This window comes from Numenius arquata, chromosome 1 (genome assembly GCF_964106895.1).
Source record: "Numenius arquata chromosome 1, bNumArq3.hap1.1, whole genome shotgun sequence".
Classification (NCBI taxonomy): domain Eukaryota; kingdom Metazoa; phylum Chordata; class Aves; order Charadriiformes; family Scolopacidae; genus Numenius; species Numenius arquata.
The window spans coordinates 73073343-73100313 of NC_133576.1; the positions used below are offsets into that span (position 1 = coordinate 73073343).

The 26971-nt window shown below is 38.1% G+C and overlaps 1 protein-coding gene across 3 annotated transcripts in view; it reads right to left on the bottom strand.

The window, feature by feature from the left end:
* The window catches only part of UXS1 (UDP-glucuronate decarboxylase 1), a 64628-nt gene that overhangs the window by 29917 nt on the left and 7740 nt on the right, over nt 1-26971 (bottom strand). For all 3 annotated transcript variants that reach the window (XM_074168590.1, XM_074168599.1, XM_074168608.1), the window contains exons 2-6: nt 20024-20051; nt 17197-17245; nt 15048-15091; nt 11261-11321; nt 6214-6394 (exon numbers count right to left, since the gene is read on the bottom strand). In XM_074168590.1, coding sequence (XP_074024691.1) covers nt 6214-6394; nt 11261-11321; nt 15048-15091; nt 17197-17245; nt 20024-20051 — 363 coding nt within the window. The remainder of the gene's footprint in view (nt 1-6213; nt 6395-11260; nt 11322-15047; nt 15092-17196; nt 17246-20023; nt 20052-26971) is intronic.

Here is a 26971-nt window from a genome sequence, read left to right on the forward strand (position 1 = left end):
CTCCTTATTTTAGTCACTGTTGACATTGTATGCTTCGGCAGTGAATAAAATGTAGTCAAATTTCTTGTGCTGAGGCACTAATGCAAAGAAGTAGCATGAGGTAAGGTTTAATTGGTCTGTTGAACTTTGACATGCCTCCTACAGACAAGCCATGAATATCAGTTAAATACATGACTGCCTCAAGTTATGCCTCTGAATGTAAGCACCCCCCTTCTCACAGCATGGTGCTGTTGTGAAACCAAAGAGAAGGGCAGACTGGAAGCTGGCGAAAGAAACCCTCGGAGGAACCGCTGGCTGCTGCTTGTGGGCAGCGGGGAATTCAAGCGCAGTGCCTCAGAAAAATGAACAAAGCAATAGCTAAAGCCACCTGCAGCCAATTGCAGACTTGAACTCTGCCCTGAGTTCTGTGCTGTTTCTCTCCACCTATTCTATCAAAACCCCTTCTGAATCTAGTTTTCAACAGGCTGCGGTGGAATTTTTGCAGAGTGAAAATGTCACTTCAAAAGCATTGTGGTCAGTCAGTAACTTACTGCCCAATCCCAGTCTGTCTAAGCAGAACTGAACGCTTTCCTCCTACCTCCAGACACTTCATTTTTGTCATTTTTCAAATACCTGCTGAATTTCTGACACACAGCAGCTCCTATAGGAACGGTTCCTTCAAAAGCGCGTGGCAATTCAGATGAACAGGGCCAAAGACAACCTTTCCTTTTGCTGCATCAGGGTACAACTAAGTCTGTGATTATCAAAGTGGCTGTAGAATTGTTAGGTATATACAAACTAAATACAAAATCCCAAAGGTTTCTTATAATCTTCAAATTTATTTATTTTTAAACAAGAAGCTAAGTATAATGGACAGCGCTCAAAGAAAAAAAGAAAAGGGAAAAAAAAGAAAAAAGAGAAAGCACTCTTCTTCCTTTGGTCTTTCTTGCCCTCACTTTTTATTTTTTTCCCCAGCTGGCACTTGCTTTAAACTTGACAAAGAGAAGGAGCTGGGAGACAAACAAGGTTTTCCTTGCCAGAGACATGGTCTTGCCTCGGTGTACTTCCTCCCACATGCACAGAGGCAAAAATAGACCCATGTGATGAAAAGCTTCAACAAGAGCAGAACTAGCAGACGGACGGAAGATGGGGCATTTGGCAAGTGTCAGATGACCATCTTCTAGATCAAAGGGACAGGCAGTCAGGCAGCTCCAGGACCTTTCTTCCTTCCCTAGGAAGGAATCTTCAGAATACTGAGCTTTAGATCAAGTCAAAACATCACTTGTTTTCCTAAACATTTAGAGAGTGTTGGACCTTTCAGAAAAGTGGAAAGGCAAGTTTCCCCCCCAAACTGGTCACATTTGAGACATCAAGCTGAGGATGTTGAGACAAGTACAGCTGTTTCTGTTTTCACCTTCTCTCTTAACTGTCAGGTCTAAAAAACACATACTTTTTTGTCTTGGAAATCCAGCAGGCCAGCCAGATACGCCAGACAAAGCCATCTATCTGGTTTGGCTGACAACCTCGTGTGCTCCAGCATAAAGCTGGCAGTTATTTAACACAGCAGGCAACTTAAAATCTCCTCAAGCAAGAACTGTGGAAAGCCGTCCTAGAGGACTAACTGTCTCGGTGACTGGGACAGCATCTACTGGAGGACAGGAACAAATGCATCTTGCAATTGACCTCTATGCCTCTTCCTTTTGTATGACGTAAAGAATGAAAGTTTTACATTTAATTTTGCCTGGTATGAAACCTTCAGCTAGCTTTGCAATTAGGCTATAGTGCAATTAATTAAAACGGTGTGAAAGATTGCACAAAGCTTTATGTAGATAGGTAAAGACCATAAAAAAAGAACAAATGATAACAGTAAAATTCTCCAAGTCTTGTATGTAACTCGTATCAGGAGATAGAACTCCGTAAGCCACTGTGAATACAGCAGCAAGAAATAGTTTACCAAGCACAGTATGGCAGACCAGTGATACAACAAAGCAGCATTAAACAAATTTCTCATGTTACCGTTTTGCTGAAAAAAAGGCAAAAAAAATTCCCTTTCAAAATAGTATGGACATAGAAGCTGGCATAAACATTCAAGTCATCAGGTATCAGTAACAAACATAGAAATCTATGATCAACATAAAGTTTTAGTGACATAATGCAAGGTCAACAGCAACTAAAATTTGTCAGTTGTGCCTTTTTCTATGTGAAAAGCTCAAAAAACCCCTCTAGTTAAGTGCACATGGACTCTGTAATACCTAAATCCAGGCACAAACATTCAGTCTTGTTCTCCTTAATGCTAAACAAGTATGATCAATATACCCACTCACTTTTACAAAATACTGCAATAAAACTACCTTCCTTCATATCATCTATCTTTATTCTCCAGTTATACCACTGCATGCGTTCTCCACGCTTCCTATGTGAATAGTAAGGGTGGAATCTACTACCATTCCTATGATAGGAAATGACATTTCTTCCCATGAAGAAATGACCTTTACTTCAATTTCTGCCTTCAACATGTGTCATGGTGCTAGAAAGGACACAATGGGTCACTAACTCCACTAAGCACCTGCATCCATCACTGTACTTGCTAGTCAGGAAGTACTAAGCAGAAAAGCTTTGATCAGAGGCATACAAACAAGTTTCTACAGCTTAAACATATGGACTGTTCTTGTAAAGAACAGCTATGCCAATTCCATTACTGTAGGTCAGGCCAGAGAAACTGACACAGTGAAGCAAGACACTTCTATTGTATTGAACTAAAAAGGATTACAAATACAAATTAGTTTTCCTAATGCTAAAAATGTTGCTTGTACCTTAAGGCAAATTAGAATAACCTTTTAAAGGTTTACCACCATATTGCTTGTACTGGAGGAATTTTGGAGAGCTTTACCAGAGACCCAGGTACCACTGCACTTGGCTCTTGACAAACAAAATTAGAGTAGCATATGTTATCTTCTGCCTTGTCATTACTTTCCATAATTGTACAATTTAAAACCATCAAGTTGAATGTATTAAGTACCTGGCAGAGGGAATGGAGACTAAGGGGAGAAAAATCTGGAATGGAAGTACTGAAGAAAAAAAAAAAAACACCACAAAATCACAAAGTATTGAAGGCACTCATAAAAAGTTAGAAGCTGTATTTGTATGTGCCTTAAATTACCTGTGAAATGATTTGGAGATGGAACAATTCTGGGAATCTGTAGAACAGCATTTAGTAAAATATTATCATCTTAACTTCTGGAAGGCTGTTATTCAAAAGAAGGCTACAGCCTATTCTTTTGGCCATCTTATAACATTACCTTGAAATTGGCGCACGCGCGCGCGCGCGTGTGTGTGTGTGTGTGTGTGTGTTTCGGTGGGCTTTTAGTAGGGTGTATGGTTTGGGGGTTTTTTAGGGTTTGTTTTAGGCAGTTGTTTTTTTGATGCCTTTTTTTGTTATTTTTTATTTTCTTTAACACACAGTCAAGTGTAACAATAATTCACAGCACAAATACTTCGTTAGCTTAAAAGTGTTTAAAAACTTTTCTTTTTTCCCTGACAACCACACAGTCAACTCTAATGCAAAGGTCAGTATAAACAAGACAGCACAAATCCTATGCAAACAAAGTACATTACTTCTGTCCTACATTTATTTAATTTAAAATTTCATTTGGTAGTTTTTAATGCAATTCTATTACCATGAAGTGGGGTAGATTCCGATAACACCAGATCAAGCATTCATTCTCATTTGTTCTTCAACTAATAACTGTGTGTTTTTACACTAAGGTTTGCAGGAACATGAGCCACAGTGCTCTCAAGTGACCACCTTAGAGTGCTTGTAATCTTAAAGAACATAGAGAATGAGAGGCAGAAAATAAGCAAAGGTGGATTTCTATACTTTTTTGCTGATAATACAGAAAAGAACAATAATAGATTCTTTTCTTTATTCACCACCCTTCAGAAAATAAAACTGTTTTCCTGTATCAAAAAACCCCCCATTTAATAGTGGATTGAAACTCAACAAAAGCATTAGGCTGAAATGAAAATATCTTTTTAAAATCCCAAGTACATTAAGAACACAGAACTCAATCACAATAAAAAAAATATGCAAAGTTTGGAAAAATTTTTTTTCAGACTATTTTCTGTCTTTCAAGATTCTTAAACTACTTTCATTTCATTAAAGAATTCAGGGCCTTTGCTCTTCTGCTTGAAAAAAAGCAAAGGAAATCCTAGTGGAAGAGAAGAAAGTCATTCAGCACTACGATTAACTATAGGTATACCAGGGCTGAGAAATAAAATGTGTGTTTAGGTGATGTACTGCTGTTACTGGCCAATCCAGATTAAGATGGAAGAATGCCAAGTGCCACTTTATGTTATGGATCAAAGATAATGACTCAGACAAGACAGATTTTAGCTTCACAGTGATGCGTACCCACACACACACACAAAACGCATCAAGAGATTTAGTGAAAGCTAGGCATCTTGAGACTAAGCTCTTTCCATATCAAAAGCGCAAACATTGTTCTTTCCAGATCAGAAATGAGGTCGTCTTCAGAAATAAAGTACTGATTACTCTCTCTGGAATTTGAGCGTCAAACGTCCTTATACGACCTCGTTTAAACAGGACAGCAAATAAACAGGTATTCTTTAGATACAAACCTTCTTTTGTCATGACTTCACAGTCATTCCAATTTCTATTTACAAGTAAAAAGGAGAAACTGGGACTAAGAAAAGAAGTATTGATCCATATGCCAACTTGTTAATCTGTTACAATAACTATCCTTCATTGCCTCATCTTCCCCCCCCTTCCTATATTGAAATATAAACTCTGCACTGAAACGAAATTTTCATGGTCCTATACCAGTATATCAAAGTTAATTTTATATTAGCATTTTGCCATACCAGCTTTAATTTATGCTGTTGGAGCATGAGAAGACATTCAACGAACGGCCCACTGAATAACATGTTGTCAGTACAAAATGGGGAATTGGTGACTTAATTACACAGAATACAGGAGAGGTAGCTGAAGGATCTCAGAATTCTCATTCATTAGTGCCTAGTAACTGGGCAACAGTATTAGCAACAATGATAATTCTCTTAGAACGTCTCAAGTGTAACCAGGCAGAAATAAGGTAACGCAGGGGAAAGATGAGGAAAGCTGAAAAACTGAACTGGATGAGGTATAAGCTACCAGCATCTGGAATCAATGAATAAGATCCTAGTCACATTATCCTGCCAGCGGAAGCAGAATTTTGAAGTAAAATAACAGGCAGTAACTGAAACAGTGTATTGTCAGAGCAGAGAAGCAGAATGTGTTTGCAGGACAGTTTCAGTAGTGTTGTCAGGAATTAAATCACAAGCAATAATACAAGAGATGCAATTGCTAGAAATTTTCCCTGTGAAATTCCATCCATTACAATTCAGCAAGAATAAAAAAATACAACCTCAGTTTCATTTTTTTGTTTAAAAAAAATTAAACACCTACATAGCTACAAAGTTTTAAAGAGATGGAGCAAACCCACCAGAACTGCAGTGTAATTTGAGTACTGTTTTTATTGATTCACTATATGCTTACACTCTCTCAAAGAAGTTCAACTTCAAAGTGGAATAGTTTTTTGTTTCTTTCTTTGTTTCCGGGTGGGTTTTTTTTTGGTTTTTTTTGAAAACTTGGGAAATTTTGTGCTGCCATTTTCCTATTCTACAGGCCGTGGAATGCTTGTACCTAAAGTAGGAGCAATGTTTTCCACAGATGACACATAAGGCAATTAGGGAAAGTGAGCTGACTTGCCCTCTGAAAGAGCTTATTCTCCTCTCAGCTGACCATACACAGTTGCAGGATGTGTGCCGTCTAGTGTAACTGCAGCCCTGAATTAAACTTCTCAGCTCATGACACATCGAGACCACAGACTCAGTGTGCACGGTAAGCCTGTGGAGGCACACAGGGATGTGACAAATCAGATGGGACAGACAGACTGACCCATTGCCATCTTGCCTTCTCACATCATCAGTCACAGACAAAGTTTTTAAGATTTCCTTCCTCCTGCCCACCCAGAAAGGAAGAACTGATTTCCAAGACAAAAGTCCTCTGAACTTCTCAGTTCACACTGGTCACAGAAATCAGGCTAATAATAAACAAAGCATATGGGTATTAAACCAATCCAGAATTCAGTGCATAAATTTCATTTCTTTACAGACATACATACTTCAGAAGGTGAAGCACAACCAAGTACAGATGCCAAAGCAGAGACTACTCACCTTCAATGTACAGGGGCTCAACGACATCGTGATTTATCAGTTCGAAGTTCTCATGACCAATCCAGTGCTCCACATTTCTTTTCCTGCCCGTAAAGAAGTTGTCCACAACTGTAACCTCATGGCCATCCATCATTAGTTTGTCAGTAAGATGAGAACCCACAAACCCTGCTCCTCCAGTTATCTGCGTTAGGACAGTTGGTATAAATTTCTTTTTCTTTTTACAGAAACACCAGACAAAGTCTACAAACATGAAGACAGAAGAACAGTAGCTTTCAGGTCTTTGCTTACCCCAGGGGAAATAACTCCATTTCCATGCTTAATTTTTTTTTTTATCCAATATTTACAGCATTTAAAAATTCAAGAGAGATGCTTGACACGTTTCATCATGGTTAGGCTAGAAGTTCACCTAACCATCCTCATCAACAAAATCTAATATCAGAATTTTTTTCCTTTTTTCCTTCAAATTGGATTGTGCCCTTTTATGCAACAGCAAAGCCTAAAAAGACCCAAAAAGGTAAGAGGAGAATTCTCTGTGATTCTCTTTTCTCAAAAAAGAGATGACAGAATGCCAGGTTATATTTGTGGAAGATTTATAATATCAGAAATGTCAAATCCAGCTTTTCTCTGATTTAAATGGAAGACGTTAGGTGTTCCGAGTAAGCACTACAAATTCTTTCACCCTTCATAGAAGGAAGCAAGCATATTCTTATAGACGAAAAGACAAAATATATATTCTCAAAGACGAAAGCAAGTCTTTGATGATCTCTCATTTGAAATATCTGCTAAACCCAAGATTATTCCTTTTGTGTTTTAATGCATCCATAGCCCACATCCTATCGTCCTGTTTTCAGCCTCTCATACCATTAGCTCCGACATCCAGCATTTGCCTGTCTTGGAACTTTATGTTGTTTTACTGCAAAGAAATAAGCAGAAATAAAATATTTAAAAACTTGTACTGTTGTTCCATTGCAGATGTAGAAGCAAGGAGGTTCTTCATCTTCTTTCCCTTTCTGCACTTCAGTCTTTTAACAGTAAACAAAGAAACAAAAAATAAATCACTAACTCAGTATTGAAGCAGTCAACACAAAAGTAGTAGAACTGCAAGTTGTATGACACCTCCAGACAGACATATCTACGGAAGCCATTATTTTCTCTGCGCTTCATAAGCTGTTTTCAAGAATACACAAAAACATGACAGATCACCACTCTCAAAGAACAAAGGGACTTGTAAAAGCCCAGTGTAGCAACAACTATATTATAAGACTGCATGATCAAATTCACATTTTGAAAGTGATTCAGCTGTTGATCTCAATTCTTCAGCTGCAGTGACAACTAACAAAACAACAAAAGGATGTGGTGAAATTGTCAAGCAGGAATCTAATGAATGGATGATGTGCTCCAAAGACAAAGTGCTGTGTGGAAAAGGATGTAGATACCTGAAGTTCTTTCCCTTTGGGCTAGTCAAAGCCTAAACTTTTATCCTGCCCACTCCATCCCCATCCACTATCAAAACAAGCCAGACTAGCAGAAATTTTCTCTCTTTTCTTTTTTTTTTTTTTTTTAAAAAACAACAACAACCACCACCAAAACCAAACAAAAACCCCCCGAAACCAGGGAAGACACAAAGGCAAATAGAAAGCTATCAAAAACTGAAAAGGAAAGAAGATAACTACATCTGTTCTCTTCTGTAAAAATTCAAATGTCCACTTCTTGTAGTCTCACACTTGTTTCTCCTCTTAAAAATTCAGGGCCATCAGTGTGTCAAATACATTGTTAAGTACCAGTTAATAAAATAATCATTTAAGTTGGTCTATCTAGGATTCTTTTGGGTTTATCAGGGCTTCCTTGTAGCAGATTCAATATATGATTCAGTTCCTTGACAAACCTGAAGAAGAAAGAGGATTTAGGAGAAGCCCTCTTTCCCAGAACAGACAGGAGGGAAGAACAGGTTTCTGGCAGAATGCTGTTAACTAGGAAAGAATGGTAGTAACTGAGGGAGAACAGTGCTCTACGAGGTGGCACCACATAACAAGGGAAAAATAATATGCAAGGAAAACCTACTGTCATAAGTTTTTAACTTGGAAGTGAGCTGCAGCCTTGCTGAATGTTCCAAGGGTTCTGCTTTTTGTGGTGACCAGGACAAAAGATTTCTGTAGATGACCTGAACCTATTCATTCAACTGAGGCCCAAGGAAATCCCCTGCTGCTACTTCTATTTTCAGGATTCCAGAGAAGACAAACTTGATGCTCGCAATGTGTCTTTGGTGTAGTAAAAGAAGATGTCATCTTCCCCATCTTCCTTTTGGAAAAAAAAACTGTAAACCAAACCAAGCACTGCTTACGGCACTCTTCTATGCTATATGCAAGCCAAAAAAAAAAAAAAAAAAGGAAAAAAAAGCACAAACCAATTTTGTCTGGAAAGAAGTCTCCAATTACTTTAAATCAGTAAGTAGTTTTTATGACAAATCTATGGTAGCTTTATTAACATATCACTTCCACAGGTATTAGATAAAGATCTACTTGGAAAAGGAGCTGAATTTCCCCTGGAAAAGTAAACAACTGTATAAATTTTTATCATTACTTGAGGCTACATTAAAAAAAGAAAAGAGGATTTATCACTGAAGCTCTCTGTATAAACTTCCTGTAATCACTCACAAAAGCAAGGTCAATATACTTCATTTCTAAATATGACTTCCTGCAAATCACAATGACATATTAATCTACAAAATTATATATTGCATGTGAATAATTTCCATATCAGAAATGAAGCACCAGCCCCATGGGCTTAAATAGGCATTCTTTAATAAGACATCATTAATAAAAACATCTAATTACTTAGTAGTGCCAATATGCTCAGTAACTTCAGCATCTACTAGAAGGCACCAATATTACTGATAATTTCCTCTAGTAGAGGCACTTCAGTTTTGTGTATCTGCTAGACAGGTTCATTTCTGCTGTCTGCAGTCAGATTCAAAACATCTAATGTCCCACATGGAAAGTATCTTTTTTTTTTTTTTTTTTTTTTAGTTTTATGCTTTAATTGGTCTACCACATTTAATTGAGAAAAGAAACCACACAACAGACTGAACCGGTGTCAACACTATCATCCATAATATTAACAGAATTCCTTCTCTTGCATACAAAAGCCTGTGGCTAGTGACTTCAGAGAACCGAGCAAGCAGATAAATCATGCACAACAGGACAAAGACTTGAGCTCTTTTGAATGGAAATGCCAGAGTAGTCTCAGCTGAAATACTACCCCACTAGCAATCATCTCCAAACAGATGCAGTATAATAAAAAAGTAACTGCTAGAACTCGTCTGATCAGGTCAGCACTGTGGAGTCTGCATTCAGAGAAAAAAATCAGAATTATAATGGATTCCAAGAAAAGATGCAGCATCAACAATACACAAATCAAATCATCTACCAAAATTCACTTGGCTTGCCGATTTTTGTGTTTACTCCTGAGAAACTTCCAAGTATCGTGCAAGGTCTACATGAGTCCTCAATAAGCTGACTTCAGCTACTCAAAAGAACATTTTTCCCTGTAGGATTATGACAGCAACATTCTAACAGAACGAAACTGCCCACGTGGGCAGGAGGCTTGTGAAATCCCTTCTGAGTTGCCCCTGAACTAGTTCCCAACCACGAGAGAGAAGAAATGACTGATCAAGTCCCTGATCCTTTCGGCCAGCTTTCTCTTTATTAGTTTAAACTCTACAGAACAAGCGGACACCAAAAAACTATTCACCTCCGAGCCACCAGAAAACACGCCTATTCCAACTAGTTGCCATCACCATTGAAGCAACAGACTTCATCAAAATATCCAGTATCTTTAAGAGGCAAAGTTTAAAAGTTAATGTGCAGAGCTCCATAGCCTAACAGCTTGCACTAATATTTTTCTTCAAAGTGCCTTCTTGCTTACACAAAAAAAACATGTCACTAAGTAACTTCATTATACTTGGACACATGAGCATGTGACTTAGGAATTTTCAGGATTAAGCCTCTGATGTTTTCCTCAATGTGCCTTCCATATTCAACAAGGGAACAAGGAGTCTAAAGATCTATCTCCTTCAGACTGTCATAAAAATGACAGAGTAACACTGAAGAACTAAACTAATTCGGTAACACTTATTCTTTATAAAGTTTTGCAATAGCAGCGAGGACTGTAAAGCAGTAAAAACAAAATTTGTTTTTATTTATATCTTAGTGTTTTTCTTCAAAATTTTGAAGCATCAAAGCAAAGGAGAACATCACGTAAGTCAGGCACCTTACCAGGGATTTGTCCCAGGCACTGCTCTCTACTACAGAGGCAGACATTCGTATTTCTATATTTATACATCTTAAGTAACCATAATTTCTCTGACTTTCTCTTTCTGTGGGGACAATTTTTTCCCCAGGACAGACAGAAACAAGAAAAAAAAAAAAAAAAAACAGGATACAGCTAACTTCAAAAGTGTTTGTAGACAGAACAGGAAAGCTGATGTTGCAGCACATTTTGTTAAGTTTAAGAATGCCTTGGATGACTACTTGTCCTGACTTAGCCTGCCTTCCTCTTCCACCCTAAACCACCTGTGATGCTTCAAAATATCAGAAATAACACAGAAGGTAACAGAGATGAGTATTCCCTCAGTCTAATTAACTGGTCCTTCTTAATAGTGCTGCAGTGCAGGTACTTCTCTAGCCTTAAGACTAGAATTTGTCCAATTCAGTCACACAAGCTTTCTGTCAACATGTGCCTAAGCTTCCCAGCCTCTGCAAGTTTAAGCCATCTGGGAGCACAAGATGAAAGACCCTTTGGCAATGCAGTCCTGAGATGTTACAAGCAGAAAACAATAGCTTAATTGGCAAGTCAAATCTCCAAACCAGAGCCCAAGTGTATTATCCATATGCTGAGTTTGAGAACATCAACACAGAGTACATAAAGTACGACTCTAAATCCTGTACATATGACATAAGAGGTAATTTACTTTATCCTTGCTCATGTCTTTACATTCCACAGATTTATTTATTTCCCCAAAACAACCCTTGAGTAAATAACAACTTACCAGGATTCTTTTACGATCCTTTTCTGATAAAAATTTCACCGGAGGGTATTTCTGGGTGAAACTACAGAACATTTCAAAATAAAGAAGAAAAACTATGTAAGTTTCAGCCTTGCTTATTCTTTCACATATCAGTCTTTGAAATATGAAAAACTGCTCTGACAACCTCCCATTCCTAAAGTTCTGCTACAGATATGTTTAGTCCTTTTTTCTAAAGAAGGATCTAGGGCCACATGAGAAAATGCCTATGCTTTGTAAAGTACTGCGAGAAACATCAAAATTGAACTGCAAGAAGTCCTTTTAAAATTTCTGCTTAACTGATTTTCTAGAATGAATCACTTCTATCTTTTGAGAGCAGAACTGGTGCCAGGCATGACATCACAAGAGAATAAAACAATAAAACAAGAGTAGCGATTGGACTTTTTTTCTTTAAGTTTTAAAAAGCAAACAACCTTCTTAAAAGTTCCAGAAAAGTAAGCAAACTGTTTTGACTTACCACACTGACTACAAACATTTCTTCTTATAATATAAATATAACATTGAAACTTTAAGTTTTAATTCTCCCTAAAGTTTCACAGTAATCAATGTAAAGTTTACCATCAGAACATCAACGAAACTCTCTTTCAGATACCTCAATAATTTTTGCCAGAGATCTTATTCAGTATGAAAGCTAATCCTAATTTTCTGCTCAGAAATGGCTAGACCACCATTGCTTTGATGCTCTCCAAGCTACATAAATTTTTTTTGCACCACCTGCTTTACAGGAACTTAATCAAAACTAAAATATTCTAAAAGTAAAATTATGTGATGTATGACTCTTAGATGCTCTCTCAAGCTTTAAATTGATGCCCAGAACCTTGGACAACTTCATGGACATGGAACTGTATCACTTCTTTCTCCCCGCATTGGCATGCATTCTGCATACAGCAACAAACTCCTCCAAAAGGTGTGAGTTTTATTTATTTCAGTAATTAGCACCGTAGTCTCGGCAGTATTTTAATAGCCCAGGTTTTTCTTAACTAAATATCAGTGTTATACTGGACAAACATCAAATTATGGTAACTCTTCTCCTCCGGTAAGTCCACATGCTAGAGATGCAATTGGATGTAGCGTGTAGGAGGTGTATAGGCACAAATAGACTCTGACTGACCTGACCCTACACCTCTGATCTTGAAACACCTCCTCTGCTTCTGACCTGCAGTACTGGCTCAACAGGAATTCTTCAGCAGCAAAGCACATAGGCTTCTGTACTTGTATCAACTTTTCATCCCAGAGAGCAAGCAATTTTCAGCTTCCTGGATAGGGGGAACATGGCAGTGGAATCTTCCAATATTACCCATACAGGAAGAGTGAAATAAGAAGCTACCTACTCTTGCCTTATATCACCACATGGGTCACTAACGGTAACCTTATTTCTTTGATTTAAGCTGAGAAGCAATGAGAAACAGCAAAGCATAAGTATAATGCAGACTTGTAAAACACAGCCCTCCTGTGAGAGAAAGGCAAATGCACCAATAACAAGAAGCAGTTTATGGAGTTTAAAAAAAAACAGAGTGCCAAATAACTTGATGCAAGGTAAAAGTCAGTCTCCTCCATTTTTAAGGCCACTATTTTAAGGTCACATTAATCTAGCATGGAATAATACTGCTGCCAAAGGGACGTCCCCACCATTTTTATTCCTTCCATTACACCTGTATTAGCTTAGAGGCAGCGGGCAGGAGTCTGGAAGTGATCCAGTTGAATGTTTATCTTCTGGCAACAATGTTCAGTTTATCTTGACCTAATACTTGCTTTGATGACTACACAGCAATGCTTTTGCTGTGCAAATTATTAATAAAAACTGTCCAACTTTAGCTTCAGTTAAACAATCTCTTGTCATGAGACTAGCATTAAGGAATTCTTGCCTTTCCTGTTTCCCAAAAGCACGACGATGGTTTGACTTCAGGCTTTATCAGCTTATGAGGTAAAAAAACATTTACACTAGAGAGTAAGCTTTGCAAACAGGATCAGCCTTCAGGCACCTGACAGTGATTAGTTATTTACTGTCACTTTACATAGATATAAAATTCAAAAATTAATTGCAACAACCCATATGCAGTTAAACCAGCAGAGGCAAATGGCTACACTATTTGAAGAACCCATATTTTGATATGGGCCATAAAAGACCCTAAGCCCGTACTTTGTGAAAGTATAATTCCCAGATTGGCTCATACAGAGGTAAAAAATATATTTTGATTCTTTCTCCTCATTGCTAGACATTTGAAACAGGACTCATCAATACACTACAAACACTGCTCAAGAAGAAAAGAGCATTTAGATGGCTCCTGGGAGAAGTTTTAAATTCATGGTTTCACCCAGCAACTCATTGCTCATTTGGAAAAATATAACAATTATAAAAAAAAGAACCAAACAGGATACGCTCCCACAAAGGTCCTCTGTGAATGGCAGAAGGAAATACCCAAATTGCCAACCACTGAAGCTGAAAATATACTGGGCTATCAATAAAGATTAAAGTAAGTCAATTGAACAGAGGCAGGACATCAAAAATTTCTTCTGAACATAAAATCTCTATTATTTGACTGTTGTAATTGGTATGGTAGTTTCACACGCAACTACTACAGGTGACACAGTCTGCTATTTGTTTCATGTTGCCAACATCGCCTAGTTCAACCCACGAAGTTCATGCTTATATTAAGAGATGAGCAATCAGATCAGTATTCTCACTGAAATAAATTGCACATGGCAGGTCACTGAATCTTTCATATCCATTGTAAAAAACAGAACTGACAACTTCATATATATATATTTTTATTTTTTTTTCAGGACAGGAGGGGTGGGAGGAGGAGGTGTAACTGCTCATTGGCAAGACAAAACTCAAAACGCTGCAGGTGTCAAGCATACCACTGGCCAGGAGCAATGGGATTCTGCCCCCCTCTCCAGAGGAACAGCACACAACCACCAGTACGCCACACATAACCATCCAGGCTTACTGGCACTGCTTGGATAAGTCTGGACTTGGCCCTTTGTAATGCAGCATTCTCGGCTAGCTGTTCGCTTGGGACATCAACAGTGCCACTGTCAAAACTGGCAGTGTCCTTGTTAGAGCTGACAATTCCCACCCCTATTCCAGACTTTAGTTTGTGATGAAAAGCACCTGCTTTTTTTTTTTTAAAACAACTTTGTCAATTTAAGGTGCTTGCAGAACTACAGCACATATGAAATACCTGCAGCTCATCAAAAAGCTTGTCTGTTTTTCCTCCATCACACGATGCAGTTTAATCCAAGATACCACATTCCCTTACAAATCCTGAGAGAAGCGCGTCAGTTGGGCTCACCCAAAGCATGTGCACAGGCTAAGCATGTGCACAAGCAAATCAGTGTACATTAGCTGAACCACGGCAACTGATCACAAGTGTGGGAAATGTGAGGTAAAACTTATTTTCAGTTTCCTGAAGTTGAAACCAATATGCTTTAGCACACACCTAGGCTGGACTTACGGTAATCCATTTACCACCTGGACTCAAACTAGCAAATTCCTCCACAGGATTTGACCTTCACAGAAATCCAGCACTCCCAGTTTACTTTAGTGGAATTAATTAAAAACTTGAATACCTTAAGCATTAACGTCTTCCAGCATTCAAGGCCCCATCCTCACTTATATATGATAAAAATCCAAAAATACTGAGGGTATATGCAAAACATTTCTCAAGCCTGCAACTACAGAATTGACTGCTACAGAACAGAAACTGTGCTTTCTAACTGCTTCCCAAATTTAGCAGAAAAGGCTTACCTTTTTTCTAGATCTTTGATTTTCTCCCGTAGAGGTGCAATAGCCTAAAATAAAGGAATATTTAATCTTTGAAGAATAGAACAAGATTCTTATCACAAAACATACATATAGGACATTACTTTAGAGTAAAAATTATGGCAAATAGTCTCCTATGAAGACACTCCAAGAAACTTGCATCTTAAAGCATCCTTTATGTCAAAAAATCCTTTAATCTCTTTCACCAAAAATTAAATCACCGAGTACAATGTGAAAACCCTTAGCTTACCACTGAAAAAAAAACCACCTCAAAGCTAGGAGTGCCATAGCCTTGTTGATAAGAACGTCCAATGTTATGATTCCTATTTGGCAAATTGAAGTCACAAGCGACTTGTCTGAGGTTGTTAAAGGCAATCTATATTGAGCAACAGCACAACAGAACAGTCAGTAAAACCTCAACTATTTAAATGGACAGCAAATACACATACTTAAAGAGTACACAGACCCAGGAACAGGTATTAGCTCCAGTGCAAAGGCTATATATAATTCTCTAGAACACGGAATGTGAATTCCAAGAAACTTCATGTTTAAATATCTAAGACAGGTTTGACATTATGATTCAAAAGTATATCTAGGCTTTTAAAAAATATTAAAAGGAAACTTGTCAGAAAATACAGTTCATCTATCAAAACTTGTTTGCTTTTTCACTGCTTTGAAAGAGAGAATCAATTAAGTCAGCATTAGTTTCAGGTCCTTTATCACATGACTCAAATTTCTACCAGTGTTGCCAAATTACAAGTCCCTGAACTCGTTTTTAAGTTTACTAAAACCTTGTCAAAAATTTTACCATCTAGGGCCACACAAGTTGAAAGCTATCGGAGGCTTATCACTTGAAATGGTGCTATATAGCAATGGCATATATATAGGCACCAATCACTATTAAGTAGGTTTATACAAATATTGATGGTTAGAGCTAGACAATTCAGGAACTTCATAAACTGAAATAAGACGCATATTCATGTTAAGAGAAAATACAGAATTGTCATGTACATTCATTAAATATCTAGCCCCGTGGAGCAACAAATAGTTCTTGAAACAGATGTACTTATTTTGATGGTTCAAGATACTGTATAATTAAAGCTTTAAAAACAAGATCCAGAAATGCTCACCTTATCAGACCTTATAGTAACTCTGATTTACCCATTGCATTTCAATCATTTAACCATTGTTAAACAACTGGGATTTTTAGAATCCTTCTTGCAACATTTACCAGAATTAGGAAAAAAAAAAAAAAAAGAGAGAGGAATGCAAAAGACAAACTAAGAACACTATTTTTCCATTGATTTTAAGCAATTTCAATGGGGTTCTCAGTGTGTCAAGAGGAACAACAGCTATATAAACCTGTTGGAACACAATACACCAGGCAGACCAGACTACACCAGCATGGTCATGCACACCCACACAAGGAGTAAGGGATATTGACTTCAAAGTCTTTTGTACTTATGAAATTATTTATTTTATTGTTATTAGATTGGAAGTCTAAAAACATCTGGAGAAAGATCTGTTGCATGCATTCTTAATATTTCACAACAGAGGTTAAAATGGAAATTCAGAGGTATTGGTACAGCAGTTCAGAACCACCGACGTGTTCAATATCCACGTCTACTCCAGAAATTTCCAGGACTTGTGCTTAAAGCATTGGTACCACACAGCATCCCTGGCCACAAACACCGCTCCCTTTGTTCATTAGTTAAGAACAAAACAAAGCATTTTTCGGAGGGTTTGAATCTCTAATCAAACATATATATATATTTTTAAAATTTTGTAGGGGTGACAGAGGAAAGACTTTGTGTTTATCCTTCATTCAATAACAAAAAACAGTTCTCAGGAGCACTCTACCACAGTCTCTGCAGCAAATGAGACAGTAGAGCTATTACTTCAAGAAAGGATTAGTGGGGAAAAAAAAAATAACAGCCAACCAGAAATGAGCGTCACAGATCTGTTAGAAACTCCAGTACAGTGAAGAACAGTTCAAAAACTTATGTACAGACACAAATCCAATGGTTTAAATGGTTTTAGTGGAATGAAGAGTAATGAGATAGAGCTAAATACACTCTTTCAATATGAAATGAGTGAAATGAACAAAACAGACTACAACTATTAGCAAACTAACCTCCTCTATTTTACTTTCCACCTTCTGATCCCCATTTTCTTGAAGAGACCTGTTGGCAAGAAAAGAAAAAACATAATCCATATCTAAAGCAATAGTTGCTCCACTGCGCCTGCATTATGCTTTTCCTGTTAAAACAGTATCTTCAAAGCATCCCCTTCAAAGTTAGTATTATTTCAAATACTCAGAGCAAATGAAAGCAGATGGTCCAATTCCCACTGAAATCAGCCAGTCTTGTCACCAAGTTTGGAAGAAACTGAACCAACCCCACAGGAACCCATAACAACAATAAAGATTACATTCATTGTGGAAAAGTGTCTAATCACTGCACTAAGGTAGGGTCAGCAGAAATATTTTTGAGTGTAGCTTTACTATGCAAAAGCCTAAGATGTTTTTTTGAGGGTCTGTTTAATCTAGGCTACAAGTATGCTAACAAAACATTTTCCTTTAAAGCCACAACTGTAACTGTAATTTCAATCAAAAAGAGAGAAGGCCAAATGTGTCTAGCTTTGACTTTGAACTTTTACAAAAACAAGGAAAAAAAAACTATACCAAAACTTAAGTGACCATATAATGGTCAATACTGACTTACCACACAAACGTTACTTGTTTAAAATTGTCAAGCTTATATACTAAAGGAAGTCAAGGTAACTTGTGAAAACAAGAGTACTGTTTAAGAAGTTGGTGTCTTGCACAAATACGTGTGGTCTTATTTAGCATCTAATTGTGTAAAGTATCTCAATTTGTTGTGTTCATTCTTTGAGTAAACTTCTACAAGTGTAGAATATGTATTTTTATATTCTACCTCTTGCATCTAGTCTATGTGATTTTCCTTACGTTTGCAAATATTTTTTTTTTTCAATTAAACCTTCTGAAAGCAGAATTATTTATCTTACAGTAGTAAGTTTTTGCATACTAGAGGATTCATGGGTATCCAACATAAAATGGAGTTCTTTCAAATAAAACAGAGCTCCTTTACTTGGGACCTGAAGTCATTACACCTACAGAAACAGAAGATCCTTTGTTAAGCAGATGTACATATGCCACACTGTTAGAAGTTAGAGCAATGATTCCCTTCATATCCCTCTGTAAAACTCTGTTACTAAAAAGTCAGCTCAGTCTATTAATGAAGCAAAACCCTTACTGACCAGATTGGTTGTGTCATATCAGTAAAGAGTGCAGTAAATTCCTAGACTAAGACACACAGACCCTGAACCACTTTCTCAAAACATATTGCAATTTATTGTAATAGTGGCAAATAAAAATCCTCCAGTTAACATAATATGAATTTACTATAAGGAAGCAATATTAAGTAATTCTTGTGAATTTTTCAAATGTTTTCCCAAATTACAGAAATCTACAAAAAGCTATGCGAACCATCTGTGAAATACATAGCCTTTCCTCTCTGCTAATTGAGCAAGGAAAATTTGGGAAACTTCTCAGGATGTAAAAAAAAAAAATCCCTCAAAAATAGTTCCTACTATTGTTTATTCACAAATCCTGGAACTTAAGGACTGGCACTCCGCAGTTTAGTTTTTAACGAGCTCTTCCTCCTAAGAAAGCCAATCTTATTGGCTGAGGACCAACATCAAACCCTCAGAAATAAAGTTTCCCCCTTGATAGCTCTATAATGGACACCTCAAATAAGAAGTCAGATGCAGCTAATAGCAGTATTTGTAAGGATGGCTTATCATGAACACGTTGGATCTCATGCCCACATGCCCTCCTCAAACCCCTCTCTGAGGTTCTTGTCCTTCCTTTGGAAATGCTCAGCTGCTGGTATAACAGCTGCTAAGCTGCCATAGTTTCCTGGTCACGATAACACTGTAATCTAAATGTTATCTCCATCTGCAAGAGGCAGCAGCTCAGCAGCTGTTTGCCTAACAGCTGAGCACTTTGTAGCACGGGTGGGAAACTCCCAGAGAAGTAAAGTGCATGGCTTCAGACAGGAACACATCCCAGGGTACACCGTCCTGGGTGAATCAGAGCCCACAGAAAATGCATTAATTTTTCTTACTCTGCCTCAAACTTTCTTTACTCTCTGCTGCTAAGCATGGCAACAGGGTACCAAAACACTTTACTGGCAAAACAACATGGTGAAATAGTTTTATCCTCCAAGCACAAAGGCTTTGTCATAGGGAACAGACTGTTCCCATATTCTCTTCTTTTTCAGTTGTGTCTTCTTGGTGAATTTTCCCAGAGGACAGAGACGCACATGCAAGCAGAAATGCTGTGAAAATCTGCGTGTTTTGCATGCGTATGCTATGCTTTCCTTTTTCTAAGGGCAAAGATTCTGGGGCAATGCGCAGGATTTTCTTGCTTTTCAGCAGTTAAACAATCAGATTCTCCCCCAATGAATTGTGGAGGAGGAAAAACCCTCAAAACCACATTTCTAATTCTAGGTACAGAAACATAATTATGGCAAGCCGTGGAGGATCTGCTGCTCTTCAATATTTAAGCCTGCACTGTCGCTGAGATATAGTCAGACCTACGCTGAGGAAAAGCGGAATCCAAACCTAAGTGTCCAGCTACGCCAACCAACTTGCCTGAAAATGTGTCCAAAATCAGAGGAGAAATTTGTGTAAAGAAAGGCAGATGATGAAGTAAGAGTATGATCCTAAGCAAGATTTGCAGCAGACATATAACCCTTTTTGAGACTGCACACCTTGTATTTAAAAAGTGGGATCAGCTGCTTAGCAACTACACAAACAACAGTGTGAGCTACTGTTCTATTTTCTACTACTTAATACACAGGGATACACGTTGATGGGAAAGGTAAGTTAACTGTATTTCAGATAAGGTTATTCAATACAAAAAATATATACATTACCTCATATTGACAAAGTTTCCCCATACAGCTGGAAAATAAGAAAAGAATGAACATTAGTGTCATATAACTGTACCTGAGGTAATTTTTTCCTATTATCAAGAGAAGGAATTTAAAACGATATTACACGTTACACACAAATTATCTAAGCTACATACATGATATATACACGCGCGCACACACACACCCCCAAGCGACTAGTACACAGTTTAAGAGTATGGAAAGAATTCTGATGAAATTACATAAGACTATAAAAAAGTAGAAAAACACAGTAATTCAATAAAAAAGGACTAGACTTGGATTCCAGTGCACACTTGGAATTATCTGACCGGTAAACCAGCAGATAAACATATCTGATCATTATCCTCGCACTATATTACATAAATAACATGTACAAGAATTCTCTGGACTATAATTTGACACCACACACAGATTAAACAAACGAGAGCTCTGGACTTGTTTATTAGGGATACTGAAAAAAACAGCAAGAGCACAAAAGGAGTCCTGTAGACCCGAACCACGCCAAGTGGAAACTGCAGACTGACAAGAGTAAAAGGACGGGATGCTACACGTGATAGTTATACCCATCCAAAGAGGTGCCCCAACAGTCCTGCATTAAAGGTAGCAAGTGCTTGTGCAGATGTGAATTCTCTAATTATGTATGTATCGTGATGGAGACGCAAAAGGTACCTAAGCAACCTAACCAAATGCCTCACTAAGCAAGCACAGGTCATTTATTACACTCTTTGTATGACAAACCACAGTGTAAAATAGCACAGCAAATACGTATCAGCTCTTTCTCTGTGTTCACAAAAGGATTCACCTGCCCAATTTATTTTCTACTGAAAAAAAAAAATCTTCTGAAACTGTTCAGGGTTTAAGTGATTACACAAAGACAAAAACACTGATTTTCCTTTTAACTTTCAACTAGGACACAGAATGTAGTTTAAAGTGAAAAAAATGAGAAGCCATAAACCAGGCTACACTAGAACCAACAACTTCAGACTGTCAAGACAAACAAGGTTAATACAGAACAGTTACGTAAGGGACTCTGCAACAATAAGCAACACAGGAATTGTACCCAAAATATCACCAGAAAATCATTCTGCAATTGCTCTTTAAGAGACAAGGCTCAACCTAAGGATCTAAATCACACTTCTTAAGAAGGAGGAGTAGCCTATGTGCAATATTAACATACATATAGAAAGCTTTTGAATTGTCCTCAGTTTTTGTAAGCTGTGCTTCAGGTCTCAAGTAGCAGCTAACGAAATATTTTCCTGAGATTCAGGCTTTGCACATACATTTTCATGATTATTACTTATTGAATTCAAGCAGACGATGAGGTGTTATGGAAACAAGAAAACAAAATATTGCTACAGTCACAGGCAGCTTCCATCCAAGAGAGGAAACATAGCCAGGAAAGACGAGCGGGGAGGACACGGGTGAGGATACAGTAATGGAATGGCTGTTCCACCCTTTACAGGATGGCACAGCTACTGAACTGTTTTTACCTATTGAGTGCTGCTGAGTAATTCAAAGAGTAACTCAAATGAATCCATGACCACCAAACAAACTGTAGGAAGGCACTACAATTGTGATATCTGTGGTGGTATCATAAAACCTCTGTCATCTTCTCGGAAAAGATAAGGAAGCTTTATAATATAAAAGATGACCAATAAAATTCAACTATATTTAATAAATACTGTGGATTTTATGTTAAGTAGGTAAATTATCTGGGGGGAAAAAGGGATACAGTGTTGAGCACTAAATTAAATTCAAGTTATTTACTCTCTGTCTAGGATTTTAGAATTATTTAGGATAACATTAATGGAAAAAACACCTCTTTTTTTTTTTCTTCCCCAGTGAATGATGACCATCTGGCAACTACAGGTACAGAATTCTCAAGTTATGCATTACTCAGCTATACTTGCAATCAGTTATTTTTCTGGGTTACAGAAACCCACACAAATAACATATCGTATTGTTTACATGGTGGCAGGAAACATCTGAGCTTAGTTGGTGAAGCAGGAATTGATTAAAAAAAAAAAAAAAAGTCACCAGCTGCACCACAAATACCACCCTGCCAGTTTTGTTGCAAAGACAGTGCAGTTACATCGCATACAAGAAACTGGCTTCCTAAAGAAAACGTGTTAATTGTGTGTGCTCAGTATCCACAGCAGGGAAGAGGAGCTCAGAAAAGCATTCATGTTCTTCCAGAAATACTACACTCGATACCCCAGTTCTGTAGGAGTACCTGACCTTCCATTAAGCTTCTAGGAAGCATATTTTTGTACCATTGCAAAAAAGAATGAAATGGCAAAATGAACCACATAGGAAATACCATACAGAGGGATGTGAAGAACTCCAAAGTCTCTCTCACGTGCAGAGAGGTACTGCAGAAACTCACTTGAAAATACTGCCCTCACAAAGGCTTCTGAATGCACAATTCTAACAAGAATCTCCTCAGGTACTGCGTGTTCACATACAGCTTACATCAAGGTTGAAGGGATGAGAGGTAAGGTTTTGCACTACAGTGAAATGAAGGTTGTCTTGTTTTTTTTTTTCTCAATGCATACCACAATTGTTTATATAGCGGGCTTACACAGCAGCAGAACCAGCAGTATGACTATGGCTTACAGAAGATTTCCTTGATTTGTCGCTTCCTTGACCTAAAGGTTATGTCAAGGCCAGTTTGCCATTCAGGCAAGAATGACTGAAAGATATTAAGGCAAGCGGGCTCAAATCCACAAGCAGAATGACACAAAATTATACATCCAGGACAAAAACCCTCACAGGTACCATAAAACCCCTTGACATGCCCACCAAGTTCAGGCACCAAAAGCTGCAGATATGGATGGTTAAAAAAGCTTCCATACCAGCAAGGTCATAAATCAGGCACTACACATAAACCCAGTTTTCAAGAGCATCAGGCTCCTAAGGGACCCAATATGAGCAAATGCTAGCATAACTGAGCACCTCAATGTAAAAGTCAGTCTTAAAAAAAAGAATTAAAAAATTCCAACTCTAAAACCAAATCATTTAGGCCAAGAGGTATTCATCCAGGACAACAGTCCTATGCCAATTCTCAAACCTTAGAGATTTCATACCCTCACCAACTCACAGCCACACACAGCATGTATATGAAGAGCTTCCTATTCATCCAACTAGAGAGCATTCATGGACAGAAAGTCTTCCGGCCATCTAGTGAAACTCTATTCAAGGGAAGAATTCATGATTAATTGGACTAGACAGACAGAAGCATGACTTGTAATCAAGCAATTAAGACACTCACCTTCAAGAGAGAAGAAATAGAAGTTCTGCTTATCTGCTCAAAGACTATCTGTAAATCTCACCCAATGACTGATTAAGGTAATACTAAGTTGTCATTAGAGAAGAGATCAGAATATCTGGATTGTTCTGACACACATGAAAGCCTGGTTTAATGGCCTGTAGGAAAAAGATGTAATCCTGTTTTGACTCTATCTGTTCTGGGATGCTTTCTACCCTCTGCATCCCTTCCATAAAGTGATGAGAACAACCATTTTTACTGTAGCATTTTTGCAAGGATTAATTGCAAGTACCATGAAGATTAAAAATACATCAGAGGCATTAATCACTCCCACAGACATTACACTTTAAAGTGACAGCTTCCAGAGAAAAAGAATGACATGCCTTGGATGAAGCAATAAAGAGCTGTTCTTTTAAAAAAGAGACTTGTTGCTTAAAGCCTTAATCACAGTATTGTTATTAAAGAGGTATTTACATTTTGCCAACTAAACATCAATCACTCATGGTTTTCAGAAAACCCCAATCTCTTCTTTCTTTGGTTTGTTGTGTTTTTATTTCCCCTCCAGCCTCTGAGAGATAAAGCTATAACTATTTGGCAAGCACAGCCTTATGGTAAAATGGTTGTAGATTTGCAAGACTTCTCAAAACTACATTAAACAAAAGCCAGTCAGTTGCAGATGAGTACAGAATGTTTTTCTTTCTACTGGATAAATTTATATTCCTGGAAATTTCAACGTTTGTTTAGTTTTTCTAGAGAAGACCCTTTCAGAAATTGTGCCGGTGCAGAGCAGTACAATAACTGGGCTACTTTCAGTAAAGGACTATTCCAAGAGCTATCCTTTGGATAAAAGCCAACCCTGCCTGCATGAATTTAAAAAAAAAAAAAAACAAAAAAACACCACCACCACAAAAAACCAACCAAACCCAAACACAGAATCTGTTAAGTCACACTTGAAAAAGTACAACAGAAATCCCAAGCAATTTGCTGTTGAGTAGCCACTAGTAAATGGACACTTCCTTATCTATCATCTTCAGACTTTTAGCTCTGACCCGCTGCATTTCATAGCAGGCAAGTTATTCTTCCAGATCCTCAGAATGTAGGAACAGGGTATATGCTTTCAACTGAATGTCCTTTGAGCCCGTCATCTGCAATAATACTTACTGTATAGGTTTCTGTAAAACACAGATAACTATTCTGAGAACCTCGCGTGCCTTAACTCATCCACAATAGGCTAGGGAACCAGAAAAATAACACTATCACAGTCTGAAGGTGGGAAAAACCAGAATATCTAAGGAAGCCTGTGCCTTTGCCCCAAGATGATCCCTCTTCTCTGGGTCTCTTTAAAATTACATTAAAATCAAGTCATAGACTATCACAAGGCACTGACCAAAATAAACACTTATAATCTGAAATTATTAGTGACAATATTAGTTTCAGCATCATACACATTTTAAAACAGGTTTTTTAAAAAGCAAGACCATGATGCCCATAGAGATCCAACTGTACCAAAATCAGATGCAACCTCTCTTAAAACCATTTTCTTTCCCAATGGCTTTGTTTTTTGCATTTTCAAGACACTCAGTTAAAGAAACTTTTACACAAACTTTTGTCTAAGATTTAGCTGAAAACAGGAATTTTCCCCTGTATTGCCCTCCGTACAACCTCTGCTCCTCAGAAAAAAATAAAGAGCACAAGACGATGTTCGTTGTTAACAGATCTCACCATCAACAGAAACAGCATGCAGGAACAATATGAACTGATACACAGTCATAACCTGAATTTCTAAAGCAAAATCATAAGTTCTGAACGTCTGGAGTGGATTGCTTCAGCCAAACTTTCTATTTCACAGAGATGCAATGTCATTCAAAAAGATTTATTTTTTTTCCTTAAATCTGACTCTCCACAGTCAATCAGCAGCTTCAGTCTCCTGGTAGAAATAAGCTTGTTGTCTCCAGATGAAAACTTGACAAAAAGGATAAGTAGGCAAAGGGAGGTCATAAAATGCAATAAAATGCTTATTATTACAGATACCTTAAAGTCTTAATTTAATTCTTTTGCAGATCTCAATTAGGTATATAATACTGTAAAGAAAACAATTATTTTCTTTGGGAAACTATTATTTCCCAAACAACATCCTTGTCGCTAAATTGGAAAGATATGGGTTTGATGGATGGACTCTCAATGGATAAGGAATTGGCTGTGTGACTGCATCCAAAGAGTTGCAGTCAACGGCTCAATGTCCAAAGGGACATCAGTAACAACTGGTCTCAGAGGTCTGTATTGTGTTCTGTGCTGTTCAGTACCTTTATTAATGACACAGACAGCAGGACTGAGCACACCCTTGGCACACTTGCAGATAATACCAAGCTGAGTAGTGCCACTGAGGGAAAGGACACCATCCAGAAGGACCTTGAGAGGCTTAAGGAGTGGGCAAATAGGAACATCATGAAGGTCAACAAGGCCAAGTGCAAGGTCCCACACTTGGGTCAGGGCAATCACCAGTATCAACACAGGCTGGGTTACAAATGGGACTGAGAGCACCCCGCACTTGGGGGTACTGGTGGAGGAAAAGTTGAACATGAGCCGGCAATGTGCATTGGCAGCCCAGGCGGCCAACTGTATCCTGGGCTGCATCAGAAGAAGTGTGGCCAGCAGGTTGAGGGAGGTGATTCTGCCCCTCTGCTCCGCTCTAGTGAGAACCCACCTGGAGTACTGTGTCCAGCTCTGGGGTCTCCAGTACAAGAAAGACATGGACCTGTTGGAGTGAGTCTGCAGGAGGGCCACAAAGATGATGAGAGCGCTGGAGCACCTCTCCTATGAAGACAGGCTGAGAGAGTTGAGGATGTTCAGCCTGGAGAAGGCTCCGGAGAGACCCTATAGCAGCCTTCCATTACTTAAAGGGAGCTTATAAGAATGATGAAGAGAAACTTTTTCCCAGGGACTGCAGTGATACGACAAGTGGCAATATCATTAACGTGAAAGAGAGCAGGTTTAAATGATATACAAGGAAGAAATTCTTTACTCCGAGAGTGGTGAGACACTGAAGCAGGTTGCCCAGAGAAGTTGTGGATGCCTGGAGGAGTTCAAGGTCAGGTTGGATGGGACTCTGGGGAACCTAGTCTAGTGAAAGATGTCCCTGCCCATGGCAAGGGGGCTGGATTAGACGATCTTTAAAGTTCCCTTCCAAGAGAAACCATTCTATGATTTGCATTTCAGACTGCATTTTATAGTCTAGATTCCATAACAATAAAAAAAAAATCCTCAGTTGTATTCTATCTGTAATTCCAGTAGGTTGTTAATTTGCTTTAGAAAATTACTATACTGATGAGAGTATGTTGCAATATTTGTGGAGGTAACAACATACAATTACTAATCATAACTTTGTATTACAGAATGTCACCTTCCTGGGTGAAGTTTATGATTATGCCTTTGGGGAATGTACAACAACTTGAATATTCAATAAAAAACCCCTACTCCTCTGATATGTCTATACAGATGTCTGTACAGCAAGTAGTTCTTCCTGTTATACTTCCTGAACTGATTCCTTGTTCAACAGTAAAGTTCCTGCCCCAAATCAAAGACAGCAGATAGGAACTCTGGCTTTTCCACATGGGAAGTACCCTAGACACCAGGATACAGGGTTTTCTGAAGGGGAAGATGCT